The 20329-nt window shown below is 36.3% G+C and overlaps 1 protein-coding gene across 7 annotated transcripts in view; it reads left to right on the top strand.

The window, feature by feature from the left end:
* The window catches only part of RPS6KC1 (ribosomal protein S6 kinase C1), a 242999-nt gene that overhangs the window by 50814 nt on the left and 171856 nt on the right, over positions 1 to 20329 (top strand). For 6 of the 7 annotated variants that reach the window (XR_004030093.1, XM_030812886.1, XM_030812883.1 and 3 more), the window contains 2 exons: positions 2676 to 2791; positions 14504 to 14597. Coding sequence is in view for 3 of the 7 variants with exons in the window: in XM_030812883.1 (XP_030668743.1) it covers positions 2676 to 2791; positions 14504 to 14597 (210 nt within the window). In the remaining 4 variants the exon portion in view is untranslated. The remainder of the gene's footprint in view (positions 1 to 2675; positions 2792 to 14503; positions 14598 to 20329) is intronic. The other variant, XM_030812882.1, reaches the window with a different exon arrangement.

Genomic DNA, 20329 nt, shown 5'->3' with positions numbered 1-20329 from the left:
AGACACTTGAATTTACCTTTTCCTTTAAGGGATAACTATATTGGATTATAATCATAAGCACTGATTTATACTTTCTTATTTAGGCAAAATAAGGAATAATGAGCATTTAGTTGACCAGTAGATTTTTTCCTAAGATTAAATCATTTAGATTGTTTTCAAGCCAGATAATTGGTTTTACCTATTGGGGTTCTTGCAGATTTGTTTCTAGATAATATTAGTGATAGGTAAGCGAGTGGTGTCATTTTAGATTTGGTATTGTTATTGGGAGGGTTGAGTTTAATTGTTGCACTTGAACTGAGAGCACTTGAACTGAGAACTAACAAAAACAAATGTGGCATAATGGATTATGTTGGGTTTGGTTATTTATGAGAAAACTTAAGATAGAAGTCCATTTCTTCCTTATGGCAAAAGATTTGGAGGTAGCCTCAAGCGTGGCAGCTGCACAGTGATCTGGAATCCAAGCTCCTGTCTTGTTGCTCTGTCATTTTTTAATGAGATGTAGTCTCGCTATATTGCCCAGGCTGAGTTGAACTCCTAGGTTCAAGTGATCCTTCTGGCCTCTGCCTCCTGAGAAGCTGGGATTATAGGTTTGCGCCACTGTACCCTGTTTGCGTCATTTTTAACCTTCCACTTCGTGGTTCTTCTTGAACGGGGGAAGAGACAGAAGAAAGGGAGAGAGGTTGTATGTCATTTGTCTTTTAAAAAGATTTCTGGGAAGCTACAGTATAATTTGTTTATATGCTATTTGCCAGAACTTAGTTTATGTCTGTGCCTAACTGCAAGCAAGCTGGCAATTACAAATTTTTTTTCCTGGGCTGTCATGTACCCGTTTGAATAAAAATTGAGGAAGAAAGCAAGAACAAATATTTGGATAGCAGTGGACAGCCTATTCCATAGTAAGTAAAGCAGTATACAGAATGTTAGGAATCCTCTGATTGACTGCTGCTTGCCTGCTGACCTTTATTTGGTCCTAGGCTCTATCAAGATACCGATAAAAGTTATAGACCCTATCCTTAGAAAAATGCACCTGTGTATATATATGCATGGAATTCTGTGGGATTATTGTCTGTGGAGCCCATCCATGAACCATTGCCTAAGAGGTTGTGTATGGATCCACTGTTAAGATTTCCTGTTATAGGCTGGGTATGGTGGCTCATGCCTGCAATACAATCCCAGCACTTTGGGAGGCCTAGATGGGAGGATCACTTGCATCCAAGAATTCGACATTAGCCTGGGCAGCGTAGTGAGACCCTCTCTCTACAAAATAATTAGCTGGCTGTGGTTGCATGTGCCTGTAGTCCCAGCTCCTTGGGAGGCTGAAGTGAGAGGATTGCTTGAGCCTGGGAGGTTGAGGCTGCAGTGAGGTTGTGATCACTCTGGGTGACAGAATGAGACTCTGTCTCAAAAAAAAAAAAAAAAAAAGATTATCTGTGATAACGTTTCACTGTAAGACAGTTATTTATTTATTTTTACATAGCTTTTAAAAGTTTTTGTTATTCACTCACACAGTCAATAAAAGTTTGCTAGCATGCTCTGTATTTTAGTCAGTATGATAGAACTTGAAGATTCAAAGAACCATGATATTCTATTAAGTGTTTACTGTGTGCCTGGCATGGAACTGGGAACCTTAAGTACGTTATTTATTTCCTACATTTTAAAAATGGGGAAATAATCTGCCTAAGATTTTATAGCTAGTGAATGATAGAGGTAGTATTTGAACTCAGGTCCTTTTACTTATCGTGAAATAGACACTTCACCATAAGCATGAGACACACTGGGCAGAGGGTATTTTAGTGGTTCAGTTTCACTTGCCAGTCATGTAGGCACTTGCCTTGCCTATATAACTAGGAATCTCTTTGTGCCTCAGTTTTCTGTTAATACTCTGCAAAGGCACTTAAAATGCTTATGTGATGATGCTACCTTTCTGACTTTGTATTTTTTTATTGCAATCAGTATGATACATGGCATATGATAAATGTCAACTGGTAATCTAATCTAAGAATACTACAAAATGATCATATTTGAAAATGTCTTATCAGCATTCAAATTGTATATATCATTTAAAAATTCTATGGAAACCACCTTTTGATCACCTTGTAAAGCAGAACTCACTGGTGCCGTATGTGTGTTCTTTTTTCTCACAAGCATGCTGTTATGTACGCTGACAGCATCACACATGGAATTTGGCATAAAAGCTTTTTGCTTCAAGCTGAGGTTTTTGACCCCACTGATAATACAGATGTTTTCATAATTTCCTCTCTTCAGCCCCTTTATAAATCAAAAAGAGTAGAAAAGGGAAAATTATATGAGTAATTACAGTATTAGATTACTATAGAAAACCATTTCACTTCTTTAAAATTCTCTTTTCAACTTTAGTTTCAAATCACCAGCTTCTTAAATGGTAACTTTCTTAAACTGACAGGCTCTAAATTATGAATGTATGATTTATTTATCAGTTGAGACCTTTGTCTCTTGTTTTATCAGAAACATTTTCTTTTCTGCTGAAAGTACTGCTGATTCTAATTGTAGAGATTAGATTCGACTTCAGAAGTTTGCATAATAAGCAAAGCAACTAAGTGATAGGCCTGCTGCTGCTTTCTGACTGTGGACATAAACTATCATACACCAGTGTTTGATCATTCTTCCCTTAAGTGTTGATTCTTATTTAATTGTAGGGCGATTTGATGAAACTGTTATCGAAGAGAGAAGACAATGTGCTGAAGACCTGCTACAGTTCTCTGCCAATATTCCTGCTCTTTACAATAGTAAACAGCTTGAAGACTTTTTCAAGGTTTGGTAGTCTTTCTGGAATATTTTATATCTTATTAAATACTTTTGTTTTGTAAATTGTAGTAAAGTAAAAAAATGCCACTTAATTTTGAATTTCGTTATTTACTATAAAAGTAGAAATTAATAGCTCTATAATAATGTTTATGGCTTATTTCCTATTTTTAGTATAGAAATTTATGCTTTTTTTTTTTTAAAGGACCTGGTTCTGCTCTGTTGCTTAGACTGTTGTTCAGTGGCCATTGACAGGTGTGATCATGGCGTACTGTAGCCTTGAGTTCCTGGGCTCAAGCCTCCTGTTGCCTCAGACTCCTGAGTATTTTTGATGCATGGATCTTAAAAAATTGATGCAAAGAGCTTAGAGATTATTTAACTCACTCTGTCATGATTGAAATACATTAAAAAAAATGAAGCATCATGAAACTCCAGTACTTACCTTCACTTTTTGAAGTGTCTTTCAGTGGCAGATTACTCTTGGAATATAAGCCCCTGTAAGTCTGTATTAAATTTGTTATTATTATTGACTTGTATAAAGATATAACAAAAATATAAAACTGCACAGTTTTAGAGAGCAGGCCAGTGCAAATTATAATACTGGAGATCATTGGATATTAGTGTTGTAAGTTCCTAGACATGTAATGCTTTCATTTTAAGTTTTTTTTTGTTTTACCATTTTTAATAATAATTTTCTAATTTATTTTGAACTGAATCCGTATATGTTGTCAGTTGATATTGTTGTATTTAATTACCGCATTTTCCCTGTTGCATTGAGTTAGCCTTCTAAAAAAAAAGAAATCTAAGTGATTGTGCCGTAATTGTTTTTACTTCTTTAAAATCTACTTACTTGTATAAGTCAAATTTCGTAGACTATATAAGCAGTGATATGTATGAATAGTGGGATATTTAATTTTTCTGATTTTAGTGGATCTACACAGATTATTTATTTGTTTATTTTTTTCCGCCAGCACTTCATCACCCAGGAATTTATTTTTTATGATCTGTTTCATCTACTGAAGAAAGTTCTTTTGAAAGATATTGCAAATTTACAGTAATAGAAATAATGATAGTAATAGAAGAGTTTGTAGTAACAATAACATTCCTGATGATTGACCGTGTTGCTTAATTTTTCACCATTCTGCAAATTAGGCTGAGATAATAAATGTGGTTTCTGCATATGGCCCTATGCAGATCTTTAGGATAAAGGCCAGGTCAAATTGATAGAGGATTTAGCTCTTTGCTCTTCTTTGTCATAATTGTTTCTATGTGTGAGGGAGTCTGTTTTTATGGAAAAAGGCTTTATTATTAAACAAGAATATTGCTTTATAGAAATTGTGAAAAGCTGTCATGCAAATTACCACGTGCCATATGGCTAAAAAAAATTAGGGATTATGGAAGTCCTATTAAAGACTTTAAACAATTTAAGTAAAAGTTACCTGTTCATTGTATTTCTTCTGTATATGGGAATTCCTGATTGTAATTGTTGCTGGAAGTCACTGGGAAATGAGACTGTCATTTTCAGAGTTTGTGAAGGATTGGACAGTTTAAGAGAAGTCAAACTAATCTTGGAAAGTATCTTAGAACTATCTTTAATGGTGTGCTAGGCAGGAACAGGATGCTGATTTGGGAATATCAGAACAGTGGTATTCAGTCATTTTAAATAGAGATAATCAAGCAAGAAAAAAAAACTCATTCCATTAGCTTGAACAAAAAAAAGGTATTTATTTTTCATTTGACAAGAAGTATGAATGAGGAAGGTAGTCCAGGACTGGTGTAGAGCTCAGTAATGTCATCAATGACATAGGTTTCTGGGTTTAGGTGTGAAAGGCAAAAGGCCAAAAGAAACATGCCAATTTTTAAAAGCTTTCCCAGAAACATGATCTAGAGATAGTCCTTCTTACATCTCATTGGCCAGAACTGGATCACATGCCCATCCTTCATTTGAAAGAGTCTGGGAAGGTGACACTTAGCTTTCTAGTTCTGATCATGGATGAAGGCTGTGGGGAAGGTTTTGGGGTAGCTAATTCACAGGGTGTGCTATAGTATCATAGTCTATTTTTCTCTTTAGAGACATTGATGATGCCACATGCAAATGACCATGTAGCCACTTGCTTACATTGACTTGACTTTAAAAAACCACATACATAAGAGTAGAATGAATAGTATAATGAACCTCTATGACCCATGGCCTGGTTTCAGAAATTATCAGTATATTGCCAAACTTGTTTTATCTACACCTTTCCATCCCATACTCTTCACTGGTTGGTTATTTATTAGTATTAGTACAGTTACTAATTGTAATTGTACAATTCACTGATTTTCAGTAAATTTATAGAGTTTTGCACCTATCACCAACATCCAATTTTATTTTTATTCTTTTTTTTTTTTTGAGACAGAATCTCAAATTCACTCTGTTGCCCAGGCCAGAGTGCAGTGGCATGATCTTGGCTAACTGCAACCTCTGCCTCCCGGGTTCAAGCTATTCTCTTGCCTTGGCCTCCCGAGTAGTTGGGATTACAGGTGTGTGCCACCACACCTGGCAAATTTTTGTGTTTTTAGTAGAGACAGGGTTTCACCATGTTGGCCAGGCTGGTTTTGAACTCCTGACCTCAAGTGATCCACCTGCCTCAGCCTCCCAAAGTGCTGGGATTACAGGTGTGAGCTACTGTGCCTGGCCAACATCCAATTTTAGATCATTTCCATTACCACACTTCTGTGTCTGCTTGCTATGGTGATCTCCTTTTCCATCCCCAGCCTGGGGCAACCACCTTGTTCTGTCTATAGATTTGCCTTTCCCCATCATTTCAAATACATGGAATTACACAATATATATAGCGTTTTGTTCACAACATATGTATATAGGTTTCTTTCACTTAGCATAATGCTTTTGAGCTTCATTCATGTTATGTGTCAGCATTTTGTTCTTTTATGTTGCTGAAATTTATTTCATTGTATAGATAATACCACATTTTCTTCATTCATTGATAAATTGATAGACATGTTTGGATATTTCTACGTTTTGGCTGTTATGACTAATGCTGCTGTGAATATTTGCATACAAATCTTTGTGTGGATATATGTTTTCATTTTTCTTGGGTGATTCCTGAGGAGAGGAATTGCTGGGTCTTATGGTAAGTTCATGTTTTTAAGAAACTGCCAAACTATTTTCCAAACAGAAAATAGCCAATAATGTTTGAACTTACCAGTTGTTCCACAACCTCACCAACACTTGGTATTGTCTGATTTTTTAACCGTAGCCATTCTAGCAGGTGTGCAGTGGTATTTCACCATAGTATTAATTTCAGTTTCCTAACGGCTAATGATGTTGAGCATGTTTTCCTATGCTTTTATCATATATCTTTGGTGAAATGTCCATTAAAATCTACCCATTTTTTTGATTGGGTTGTCATTGAATTGTAAGAGTTCTGAATATATTCTGTATAAACAGTCTTATCAGATAAGTGATCTGTAAATATTTTCTCCCCAATCTGTAGCCTTTTAGTTTTCTTTTTTTTTTCTTTTATTATACTTTAGGTTTTAGGGTACATGTGCACAATGTGCAGGTTTGTTACATATGTATCCATGTGCCATGTTGATTTCCCGCACCCATTAACTCGTCATTTAGCGTTAGGTATATCTCCTAATGCTGTCCCTCCCCCCTCCCCCAACCCCACAACAGTCCCCGGAGTGTGATGTTCCCCTTCCTGTGTCCATGAGTTCTCATTGTTCAATTCCCACCTATAAGTGAGAACATGCGGTGTTTAGTTTTTTTGTCCTTGCGATAGTTTACTGAGAATGATGTTTTCCACTTTCATCCATGTCCCTACAAAGGATATGAACTCATCATTTTTTATGGCTGCATAGTATTCCATGGTGTATATGTGCCACATTTTCTTAATCCAGTCTATCATTGTTGGACATTTGGGTTGGTTCCAATTCTTTGCTATTGTGAATAGTGCCGCAATAAACATACGTGTGCATGTGTCTTTATAGCAGCATGATTTATAGTCCTTTGGGTATATACCCAGTAATGGGATGGCTGGGTCAAATGGTATTTCTAGTTCTAGATCCCTGAGGAATCGCCACACTGACTTCCACAATGGTTGAACTAGTTTACAGTCCCACCAACAGTGTAAAAGTGTTCCTATTTCTCCACATCCTCTCCAGCACCTGTTGTTTCCTGATTTTTTAATGATGGCCATTCTAACTGGTGTGAGGTGGTATCTCACTGTGGTTTTGATTTGCATTTCTCTGATGGCCAGTGATGATGAGCATTTCTTCATGTGTTTTTTGGCTGCATAAATGTCTTCTTTTGAGAAGTGTCTGTTCATGTCCTTTGCCCACTTTTTGATGGGGTTGTTTGTTTTTTTCTTGTAAATTTGTTTGAGTTCATTGTAGATTCTGGATATTAGCCCTTTGTCAGATGAGTAGGTTGCAAAAATTTTCTCCCATTCTGTAGGTTGCATGTTCACTCTGATGGTAGTTTCTTTTGCTGTGCAGAAGCTCTTTAGTTTAATTAGATCCCATTTGTCAATTTTGGCTTTTGTTGCCATTGCTTTTGGTGATTTAGACATGAAGTCCTTGCCCATGCCTATGTCCTGAATGGTATTGCCTAGGTTTTCTTGTAGGATTTTAATGGTTTTAGGTCTAACATTTAAGTCTTTAATCCATCTTGAATTAATTTTTGTATAAGGTGTAAGGAAGGGATCCAGTTTCAGCTTTCTACATATGGCTAGCCAGTTTTCCCAGCACCATTTATTAAATAGGGAATCCTTTCCCCATTTCTTGTTTTTGTCAGGTTTGTCAAAGATCAGATAGTTGTAGATATGCGGCATCATTTCTGAGGGCTCTGTTCTGTTCCATTGATCTATGTCTCTGTTGTGGTACCAGTACCATGCTGTTTTGGTTACTGTAGCCTTGTAGTATAGTTTGAAGTCAGGTAGTGTGATGCCTCCAGCTTTGTTCTTTTGGCTTAGGATTGACTTGGCGATGCGGGCTCTTTTTTGGTTCCATATGAACTTTAAAGTAGTTTTTTCCAATTCTGTGAAGAAAGTCACTGGTAGCTTGATGGGGATGGCATTGAATCTATAAATTACCTTGGGCAGTATGGCCATTTTCACGATATTGATTCTTCCTACCCATGAGCATGGAATGTTGTTCCATTTGTTTGTATCCTCTTTTATTTCGTTGAGCAGTGGTTTGTAGTTCTCCTTGAAGAGGTCCTTCACATCCCTTGTAAGTTGGATTCCTAGTTATTTTATTCTCTTTGAAGCAATTGTGAATGGGAGTTCACTCATGATTTGGCTCTCTGTTTGTCTGTGATTGGTGTACAAGAATGCTTGTGATTTTTGTACATTAATTTTGTATCCTGAGACTTTGCTGGAGTTGCTAATCAGCTTAAGGAGATTTTGGGCTGAGACGATGGGGTTTTCTAGATATACAATCATGTCATCTGCAAACAGGGACAATTTGACTTCCTCTTTTCCTAATTGAATACCCTTTATTTCCTTCTCCTGCCTGATTGCCCTGGCCAGAACTTCCAGCACTGTGTTGAATAGGAGTGGTGAGAGAGGGCATCCCTGTCTTGTGCCAGTTTTCAGAGGGAATGCTTCCAGTTTTTGCTCATTCAGTATGATATTGGCTGTGAGTTTGTCATCGATAGCTCTTATTATTTTGAGATATGTCCCATCAATACCTAATTTATTGAGAGTTTTTAGCATGAAGGGTTGTTGAATTTTGTCAAAGGCCTTTTCTGCATCTATTGAGATAATCATGTGGTTTTTGTCTTTGGTTCTGTTTATATGCTGGATTACATTTATTGATTTGCGTATGTTGAACCAGCCTTGCATCCCAGGGATGAAGCCCACTTGATTATGGTGGATAAGCTTTTTGATGTGCTGCTGGATTCGGTTTGCCAGTATTTTATTGATGATTTTTGCATCAATGTTCATCAAGGATATTGGTCTGAGATTCTCTTTTTTGGTTATGTCTCTGCCAGGCTTTGGTATCAGGACGATGCTGGCTTCATAAAATGTGTTAGGGAGGATTCCCTCTTTTTCTATCGATTGGAATAGTTTCAGAAGGAATGGTACCAGTTCCTCCTTGTACCTCTGGTAGAATTCAGCTGTGAATCCATCAGGTCCTGGACTCTTTTTGGTTGGTAAGCTATTGATTATTGCCACAATTTCAGAACCTGTTATTGGTCTATTCAGAGATTCAACTTCTTCCTGGTTTAGTCTTGGGAGGGTGTATTTGTTGAGGAATTTATCCATTTCTTCTAGATTTTCTAGTTTATTTGCATAGAGGTGTTTGTAGTATTCTCTGATGGTAGATTGTATTTCTGTGGGATTGGTGGTGATATCCCCTTTTTCAATTTTTATTGCATCTATTTGATTCTTCTCTCTTTTCTTCTTTATTAGTCTTGCTAGCGGTCTATCAATTTTGTTGATCTTTTCAAAAAACCAGCTCCTGGTCATTAATTTTTTGAAGGGTTTTTTGTGTCTCTATTTCCTTCAGTTCTGCTCTGATTTTAGTTATTTCTAGCCTTCTGCTAGCTTTTGAATGCATTTGCTCTTGCTTTTCTAGTTCTTTTAATTGTGATGTTAGGGTGTCAATTTTGGATCTTTCCTGCTTTCTCTTGTGGGCATTTAGTGCTATAAATTTCCCTCTACACACTGCTTTGAACGTGTCCCAGAGATTCTGGTATGTTGTGTCTTTGTTCTCGTTGGTTTCAAGGAACGTCTTTATTTCTGCCTTCATTTCATTATGTACCCAGTAGTCATTCAGGAGCAGGTTGTTCAGTTTCCATGTAGTTGAGCGGTTTTGAGTGAGTTTGGTGTTACAGGTCTATGATTCATTTTTAGTTCCTTTTATATACGGTGTGAAGGAACAGTCTAAATTCATCTTCTGGTGTGTGTATATGTAATATTCTGAGCATCATTTGTTGAAAAGACTATCCTAATTGAATTACCTTGGGACTCTTGCTGAAAATAAATTGACTGTAAATATGATGGCTTATTTCTGGACTGTTGATATGTTCTATTAATCTATATGCCTGTTCTTATTCTAGAACCATACTGTCTTGATTACTGTAGCTTTTTAAGTATTGAAGTCAGCTAGTGTAAGTTTGCCTACTTTACTTTTTCAAAATTGTTATGGCAATTTTGAGTTCTTTGAACTTCCATAAAAATTTTTAGTGGCAGCTTATCCATGTGAACAAAAAATTCTCATAGAATTTTAAAATTATTTTATTATTTTACTTCTTTTTTTTTTTTTTGAAGAATTGGGGTCTCACTTTTTTCACCTAGGCTGGGGTGCAATGGCACAATAATAGCTCACTTTAATCTCAAACTCTTGGGCTCAAGGGATCCTCCCACCTCAGCCTCCCAAGTAACTGGGACGTGCACCAGCACACCCAGCTTATTTTTAAATTTTTTGTAGAGACAGTTTCTCACTGTGTTGCCCAGGCTGGTCTTGAACTCCTAGTCTTAAGTAATTCTCTTGCCTCAGCCTCCCAAAGTGCTGGGAATACAGGTGTGAATCACCACACCTGGCCGAAGGTATTGGAAACACCTGCTAAAATCCTCCAGTGTGATGCTCTCCCAACTGAGCTATTTTGGCTTGCTCCTCAGAATTCTGATTGGAATTGTATTGAATCTGTAGTTCAGTTTGGGGAAAATTGTCATTTTAACAATATTATCTTGCAATCCATGAAAATGAAATGACTCTATATTTATTTGGATATTCTGTAATTTCTTTCTGAGACGGAGTCTCGCTCTGTTGCCCAGACTGGAGTGCAGTGGTGCCATCTCAGCTCACTGCAAGCTCTGCCTCCCGGGTTCATGCCATTCTCCTGCCTCAGCCTCCTGAGTAGCTGGGACTACAGGCGCCCGCTACCACGCGTGACTAATTTTTTTGTATTTTTAGTAGAGATGGGGTTTCACCATGTTAGCTAGGATGGTCTCAATCTCCTGACCTCGTGATCCTCCTGCCTCGGCCTCCTAAAGTGCTGGGATTACAGGCGTGAGCAACTGCGCCTAGCCTGATATTCTGTAATTTCTATAAGCAATGTTTTGTAATTTTCAGGGTATAAGTCTGGAGCTTCTTGCCTTAAATTTATTTGTAAGGATTTTAATCTTATGATGCTGTTTTGAATGAAACTGTGTTTTTTTCCATGCAGTAATATGCTTTAATGGTTCATTCATGTTGTAGCATGCATCAGTACTTTATCCCTTTTTGTGATTGTATAATATTCCTTTGTGTGGCTATGGATATACCAAGTTTTGTTTATCTACAGTGTGTGTTGGTGCATATTTGGGTTGTTCCCCTTTTGGCTATTATGAATGGTGCTGTTTTGAATATTGACATACAAGTTCTTGTGCAGACATGTATTTTTGTTTCTCTTAGGTATACCTAGGAGTGGAATTTAGGTGGGGAGTTTTTTTTTTGTTAGAGATTTAGAGGGTGTGTATGTGTGTACATATATTTATGTTTTTAAGTTTCATCCAGGTTGTAGCATGTATCTGTAGTTCATTCCTTATTATGGCTAAATAATATTTCATTGAATGGATATGAATATACCACATTTTGCTTATCCATTCATTAGTTGATAGACATTCAGATTGTTTTTGCTTATGGCTGTTTTGAAGACTGCTTCATTTGATCCTTTTTCATAATTTTGATTTATTATTTGCTATTTCATGAGTCATAGTCCTTTTAATTCTTTAATTATGTTTTCCCTTGATAATATGAACATATTTTTAATAGCTGCTTTAAAGTTTTTGCCAAGTCCAACATCTTTGTCCCCTCACAGATAGTTTCGATTGACTGGTTACCTCCAATGTTTGGGTCACTTACTTTCCTGTGTCTTTGTATGTCCTGTAATTTTTTTTTTTTTTTGGAAAATCTATATTTTCGATAGTATACTATAGAACTCTAAGTTCTGATGTTTTTTTCTCCCTGAGGATTCTTGCCATTTTATGTTAGTGTGTTTAGTAACTAACATTTTTTGTTAGTGTGTTTAGTCCATAGTAAATCTGTGGAGTCCATTTCCTGTGAAGCGTGTGACTGCTCATATCTCTGCCCAATATTTAATTCTAATTTTATTTTTAAGCCTGGCTATGTAGGGGTTAGACCTGTGTCAGCATAGCTTTGTGGTCAGCCAGTGCTCGGTCATTGCTTGTGCTTAAACACCTGTGCCATTATATGCTTTCCTTTTAATGCTGATGATTTTTTAATGTGTTTTCAAAGTCTCAGCTGTTTTAAAATTTGCCCTGGCTTTTACTTTCCTCTGAAGTCTTGAATTTCCTCTGTGCCTGTGCACTGTCTCATGGTTTGCCAGGTATTCGTGGATAGCTTGACCCCTCTCTGGTCTCTACATAGATGGGTAGTGAGCTTTAGGAAGACCCCCTATGGCTGTGTTATTTTCTGGATCTCCCTGCTGTCTGGTCTTTTCCTGACTGCAGCTTCAGGTGTGCTGAGCCATCGCTTTTCCTTGCCATATAGTTGGCCCTGAGATTGCTACTATTATTGACAATATTTGGGGTGGATTTTTTTTTTCTGTGCTTCAATCCAAATCACGTTAGCCTCCTCAAAAGTGAACCTGCTAGTTTTCAAGACTTGCCTTGCCCTTATATAATTACTGTGACCACCCAGCTGGGATGGGGGTTGGGAGGAACTGAGGCAAGAACATCACAGACCTCCATAGTTCTTACCTGCGGTTCTGTGGTTTCTCGGTAACCACTCTTTCATTTGCTTTATGCTTTTAGTCAATTTCCAGAGCCCTCAATGGTGGTTTTGACAGATTTCTCCAGATTTATAATTGCCTTTTGGGGAAAGCATTTGCTGGATCTCCTCACTTAACTATAGCAGAAGTCCTTCCCTGCTAGACTCTTCATTAACAAAAAAACTTTGAGATACTATATATCCCAAAATTCCTATGAAATTTTTTTACTGCATACTCAGAAACACCCAAAAGGTTATTTTTGAATTAGAAATTTAAAATTAGGATTGTGGCATTATTTTACTGCTACATCCCTCTAGTTCCTGTATAACAGTTTTTGTTGTGTTTCATTAAATATTTGTTCTTTACTATTTTTTTTATAACAGTGTTAAACTAGGTAAATAAAATATTTAGGATTATGAGCTAAAACATTTTGTATTTTAAATTTTATCTTACAAGAAGATCTTATGTCAACTAATAATAAACATTTATTGAGTGCCTACATTGTTCTAAATACTTTGTGTGTATTTTTTATTTTGCATGAAATATGTAAAATAAAATAATGTCTTAGTTAGAAGACATTTTATAGGTAGGTAACTTAAATCGCACACCTAGTGGTAGAAGAGGTAGTTAATAGTTGAAAGATGCTTTCTTTTAAAATTAACTTTATCTTTTAACATTCTCTAGAATACTTGAAAATCTTGATTTGGTTTGGATGTTGTTTAAAAGATGGCTTAGTCTAGAATAGATACTCTTTTTGGAGAAAAGTTCAAATATAAGCTGTAATCTGAGTATTGTAATAAAGGGTAGAATAAAGTAATACAAATTGTTGCTCCTAAAGAGAATAATCATTTTTAAGGTTTTAGTTCACATAACACTCAGGGAAGTAAAATTTGGTAATTTGAGAGGGACCATTTCAAATTTCTGTTCCTTAAAAATAAGCTGACAGAGAAGGGACTTCTGATTAGGTAAAGATAGTCATTGAGTTTTTTTTGTGCTGAAGTAGAGAGGAAATGGGGGCTCGTAATTCTTTTGAGCTTTATTATTCTGTTAGTAGCGTTTGGAGGCATAGAACTGTTGGTAGAAGGTAGAGGGGAAGGAATTATGGAGCAGAAGAGCTATTGTTTTAATTAAGGGTTATAAGCTCTTATATTGTGATTGGAGCATTCATAAAGCCATAGAACGGCATCATACCACCACTACTTGTCTGGTGATATCATTCTCTAGCTGCATGTAGAGTAAGATAACTTTCTGAGACGTGAATTTGCAAACCTAAATAGGGAATTAAAATGATGGCCACATAGAGAAATCAATTTTATATTTATTTTTTATATCTTTAAAAAATATCTCTACTAAAAGTACCTTAATTTTTTTTAGTTTTACCTATATTGTATAAAAGTGGTTCTCAAACTTTAAATGGCTTCTCAGATCACCTGAGGTTCTGTGTGATATGTTGTAGGGTATAATTTGATAAAATTCAATGAATTCCTGATGGGCCATCATTTATCACTAATTAAAATGACCAGTCCCCAAGGATACTGAACAATATTCTTTAGTTCATGTTTTTTTTTTCTTCTTCTGTATTTGCTTAGTGAGTACTTGGGTAGAATTAAAATAATATACTTTTATAAAAAACCACATATTATTATAAACATAATATTCCTATTGAATTTTAAAATAATAGTCTATTTCTAGAGCAGTTTAGGTTTATAGAAAAATTGTGCAGAAAGTACAGAGTTTTCTCATATATCTCTTCTTCCCCCCCAGCCCCCAGTTTCTGCCATTAAGTATCTTGGGTTGGTATAGTACATTTGTTACAGTTGATGAACCAATATTGATATACCTATTGATTTTTTTGAAAACACTTGTCATCTAGTTTAATAGATTAGTATAGTCGTTTATGTACATCTTTACACATACTTAATAGGGATAACTTTTTTATTTAGTATTGTTTATGCTCTTAATACTAATGAAACACATTTGCTCTTATCTCTTTAGGGTGGAATAATTAATGATAGTTCTGAATTAATTGGTCCTGCTGAAGCTCACTCAGATTCCCTCATTGATACCTTTCCTGAGTGTAGTACGGAAGGTAAGAGATATTAATTTTTTTGCATTTCAAAGGTTTTGATTACAGAAGACTATAAATCATATCTGCATTGCAAAAAGACGGATGTATATAGGAATTTGAGGATATTTCACTGATTCTAAGATACTTGTTTTCTTCACATTTCACTATCACTGATGTTGGGTGCATGATATTGGTCAGTGATGTCTCATATTTAATTGGCAGCTTTTTTTTTCGTAGTGGTATATAAAATAATGATTCATCCTCCAATTAATGGCATCTTAGAATTGATGAAATATGGTATAATGAATAGTTCAGAATTTGTATTGTCTAGTGTAAGAAGGCCGTACTCGGCCAGGCGTGGTGGCTCGTGCCTGTAATTGCTGCACTTTGGGAGGCTGAGGTGGGTGAATCACCTGAGGTCAGGAGTTTGAGACTAGCCTAGCCAACATGGTGAAACCCTGTCTCTACTAAAACAGAAAAATTAGCTGGGCGTGGTGGCGGGCATCTGTAATCCTAGCTACTAGGGAGGCTGAGGCACAAGAATCACTTGAACCTGGGAGGTGGAGTTTGCAGTGAGCTGAGACTGTGCCACTGCACTCCAGCCTGGACAACAAAGCAAGACTTTGTCTCAAAAAAAAAAAAAAAAAAAAAAAAAGCCTTACTCATTTCTTTAGCACATCTGACTTTTAGACAATTAATTTCAAGACTGGCTTTAGAGATTTAGTCATTTAGTCACAAAGAATAAACCCTAAGGCAGTTTTAGTGTTTTTGATACGTTTTTAAATAAAATGAGTCTAAATCAAGTTTTAATCACTTTCATTCAAGAATGCTTAATCTCTTGTTTTATTCTTCTATTAAGGTACACTTGAATTTATACATTTCAGCCTTTGGATTTCTGTAACTAGTTTTTTTTTGGGGAAGTTTACGGAAAAAAAAGATTTGGGGGCAGGGGTAGGAAGGATTTTTAAAATCAAAATAGATAATTAGATTTATTTTAGGTGGCATAGGTTTGGTTTATTAAAGGTAAAATAATAGACTAAATAATATTTTTTATCTCTTTCTTGAGTAAGAATTTATGGTGGAGGAGGTTGCTTTATGAGGATGAGGTAGCCATCATCTCATTGTAGTGTTGTTTTTGTGAGGGTATGTACTCCTGTCGTACAGCAGCAGCCACACTAATGTAAATCTCTTGCGGTAAATTTCCATCATGATTTGGTAAGAGCAACATGTTCTTATCTATTATGTGGGCTGATGCACTTAAGTTTATTTTTTCTTTTGGTACTACCATATTGAGAAGTGGTTAGCTTTTATTCTTTTTCATTGTACTTTCCATTGACTTAACATCTATTTATTTAAACTTAGTGTTCTGTGTAATGCATGGGGGCCACATGCCCAGGGGTCTTCACTGAGTTCTCAATACCTTTGACTCCACCCTGATTCTGCCAGGGTCATAGAAAAACATTGTTGACAGTAATTTTACTTTATAATCCATTATGTTTTTTTTGTGTGTGGGGGGCGGTGGTGGTAAAATATCTGTTCTTTGTGACCTGTTTTAATCAGAGATCCTTGCGAAGGTTTGGAAAATCTAGTCCCTGCTTGGGATCCCAATGTGATTCTAATAGAACTAGTTTCCTTGGAAGGTGACTTTTCTGTATAACCTAAGCTGGCTGTTGCCTCAGTTTCCCTACTCCTGAGAAAGAGGAGTGCACATTTTCCATCCAATTCCATACTTATTCTGTGAGAACAAGTAGGAGAGTTAGAAATATTTGTAGGAGAGGCTGGGCATGGTGGCTGATGCTTGTAATCCTAGCACTTTTGGGAGGCCAAGGCAGGTGGATCACTTGAGGTCAGGAATTTGAGACCAGCCTGGCCAACATGGTGAAACCCTGTCTCTACTAAAAATACAAAAATTAGCTAGACAAAGTGGCTGGTGCCTGTAATCCCAGCTGCTCGGGAGGCTGAGGCATGAGAATTGCCTGAACCATGGGGGTGGAGGTTACAGTGAGCCAAGATCACGCCACTGCACTCCAGCCTGGGCAACAGAGTGGGACTCCATCTCAAAAAAAAAAATATATGAGAGTATTCAATGAGGAGTACAATAGTCAGAAATGCAGAATGTTTCTTTTCTCTATTTTTTTGATACAAGAATCAAAGGTTCTGTTATATGGGAGTAGTTATATTCTTCTGATATCCATAATAAGCTTCTGTTACTAGGTAGGAGTCAACCATGGTGAAAGAACAGTATCTTAGGAGCCTATTTTAGTATAAGGCAATCATGGATGCAAGCTCTGCAGAGATCTTTCTGTTCTTTGCTGTAGTCTAGGCCAGAAGGGGAGAAGCATGATTATTAGGGAAGAGTTTTCTTGGGGTGGTATTCTAAAATACTGATGGCTATTCAAGGTGAACAGATGGCTGTATTAATGCTAAAGGAGACACAACCTAAAGCTAGGGTGAGCATGTAGTTTATTGTCCTAACTGGGACACTTCTGAGAATTATAGACAGTGCTATTAATAATTATACCAAGACCACAAACATGACACAGGACAGCCTCAGGCAAACTGAGCTGTAAGGGTGACCCTTCCTAAAGCAGTTGTTTCAGAGTTTACCTCTGAAGTTTCAGAAAGATGTGTTTTCTTTGGAAGGATTTATCTTTTAGGAATGTGCTTTTATGAGAGAAATTGGGGCTAACATTTCTGTCAAAAACACGGAAAATGACTTATGACATCTAAAAGGAATATTGACATTTTATCCTGTCAGTGCGGTTTAGTTTTTCAACTACGCTACCATCTCTGAAACACACTGTGATCCATGAAGAATGAAAACCACGGAACTGGAAATGCTGTTAATGGTTATGTTGTTTTTCTCCCCTCTCTTTAAAAGTTGCATGCCTGGCAAATTAATCCTGCTGAAAGATATTAGGTTGATAAATACGGATAGATCAAAGTGTCAGACAGCTTGCAAATTCATTGTTATTTGAGAGGGAAAATGGCTTTTAAATATCCTGAGATTGTTTGGCATAGTGGGAAAGTGGAATATTTACTTCATACCAAAAGGTCTGCAAACTCTGGAGACAACCAGGGAGAGGAACATCTAGTAGCAAAAGAGCAGGAAAGACAGCAGCCAGCCAAGCCCCATAGGTATGCAGCGAAATGGAGGGTTGTTAGAGGGATCGTGGTGACAAATGCTTGTGTTTTGGATTTAGAGCTAAAATGTGAGGAAGTGATTCACCACATGAAAACTTCTCTAAATGTACTATTTTAAGCCGTGTTTTAAAGGTGGATTGTCATTTTTCATATTTGTGAATTAGCTAGCTGGTGGAGTGAGGTGGAGGGGGTCAATCTTAATATATAGTCTGCTGTTTCAGTGTTCTTTAGTTACAGTTAGAGTTACATGGCAAGTTGATCACTTCTCAGAGAAGAGAGGTAGAGGTGAAGTGATCATTATTTTTGTTAATACCTTAAAATGCAGTCAACAGATCCTAATATACTTTGAAATGAAAGTTTTCTGAGGAAAACATGAAGATCTGGATGTCTATTTGTTTTGTGATAGGGTCTCACTGTGTACTCAGGCTTAGTGCAGCCTTCATGTCCTGGGATCAAGTGGTTCTCCTTCCTCAGCCTCCTGAGTAGCTGGGACTACAGGCAGGCACAACCATGCCTAGCTAATTTTTCTTTTTAAATTTTTTGTAGAAATGGGGTCTCACTATGCTGCCCAGGCAGGTCTCAAACTCTTAGATGCAAGTGATTCTCCTGCCTTAGCCTCCCAAAGTGCTGGCATTATGGATGTGAGCCACTGTGCCTGGCCTGTTTTTTAAAATTACAGTTACTTTGTAGTAGCATGGGATAGAGAAACCCCTTTAAGGTTTTGTAAAAAATAATTTGGTGATAAAGTGGTAAATATATTTTGTTTAATATGAAATTGAAAATTAAGAAATTATTTAGTAGGTTTTTAGACAAAAAGTTAATATTGTTTTACATTTAAAAAATGAAATCCTGGTTACTCTTTATCTCCTTTGTTCAAAGAAGTTTAACTATATTTTTTCAAAGATGAAAGAAGATGTAATTGGTTGCTAACATCTTATTTCCATTATGTCTGTTTCAACTTACGTCTTTTCCTTGAATTAAATTTAGCCGTGAAGTTACTAGGACATTTGTGGAAACCTGCCCAAATCGGTGCATATCAGTTGAGCTCCTTGACATATTTCTCTCACCTGTTGGCTTTTTTGAAGGGTGTAGATTGCTTTACTGCCATGCTGGCCTTGATATCAGAGACTTGGATGTTGGTATAGTCTCATCTGGTAACCTGTGTCATTTCCTCTTCCTAATGCATCACTTTTCAGTTTGGGGAGGGACATTTTTTCTGATTCATGCAGCAAATGAGAGAAAATAATTATGTAATTGTAACCACAAAGAAAAATTGAGTGATCAGCTTATTGTATGTAGCAGATCTTAAGAATGAATATGCTTAAATGTCTTCTGGAATAACAAAATCTACCCCCACCTTTTTTTGGCTGTAAATTGTGAATTAAGAACTCCTCAAGTGCTTATTGTAACAATTGTAGAGACATGAAAGGATCTATTAAGCTGTCTTGAATTAACTATTTTAAAGTAAATGAAATGTACATTTTGAGGATAGCATCTATTGCTGGTCTTTGTAACGGATCCCTTAAATGACATTAAGCTCAAGATTTGTATGTTTATTTGATGGCAGGTGGGGATAGATTTTGTTATTCCAGGAGACATTTAAGAATATTAATTCTTAAGATCTGCCACATACAATAAGCTGATCACTCAATTTGTCTTTGTGGTTACAATCACCTAATAATTCTTTACCGTGTGTAGACAGACATGAAGATTGTGATTAAACTGTGTTAAATTGAATGGTATTGATTATATTTAAAGCACTGGTTGGTCTAATTGGAAAGGTGTATAGTTATTTAAGTTTGAAAAAATCTTCTGTATCGAAATACCATTTATTTTGTCTTATTATTTGTGTTATTTTCATTTAGTAGATTTAAACTTGACACTTTGAGGCAAGATCATTTTAAATAGGAATATTTGTCACATGATCGGTTACTTAATAACCTAAATCTATTTTCAAGACAAACTTAAAGTCTATTTACTACATAGTATAGTGTCAGGTGACAAAATATAGAAAGTATTAAATATTAATTTAAATGTAAATTTATAGAAAGTGCAAGTAATTTAAAGTAAAATTAAGTGCAAATGTCCACTAGGTGGCACCATGAGAACTCTAAATCTTGTTACTGGTATTTTTTTCTAGGCCCTGTGGTGTTATGTATGTTAGCATATCTCTTGCATACTCAGCTTGAAGAGATTCTTTTTTCTGTTATGTGCTTATTTACCCAACTTATTTTTATTCCCTGCCCCCAATTGAATTTTCTTTGGTAGTGGAGCTTGACAAAAAAGAACAGCTCATTTTTTTTTCCCCAAGATAACCCCAAATGAGAATGTACCAGTGTGTGTAAATGATACACATGACACTGATGATAAATACTGACTCTTACAAATTCTAGGGCTATTGAGGATAATATTGGATATTAGGAGTTTAGGGGTTGGGTGGGACAAATAACAGAAAATTCATGGTATGCCATGGGAATCATTAGAAATGATATACTTAAATGTCTTATTTTACAATTATAGCGTTTGAATTTCAGAGAAGTTTAGTTATGTGCCTAAGATACTCCAGGTATTTGATAGCACTCAAAGAACTGTATTTTGAAATGAAGAGA

This window comes from Nomascus leucogenys, chromosome 5 (assembly GCF_006542625.1).
Source record: "Nomascus leucogenys isolate Asia chromosome 5, Asia_NLE_v1, whole genome shotgun sequence".
Classification (NCBI taxonomy): Eukaryota; Metazoa; Chordata; class Mammalia; order Primates; family Hylobatidae; genus Nomascus; species Nomascus leucogenys.
This window is presented reverse-complemented; position numbering and strand designations above follow the sequence as displayed.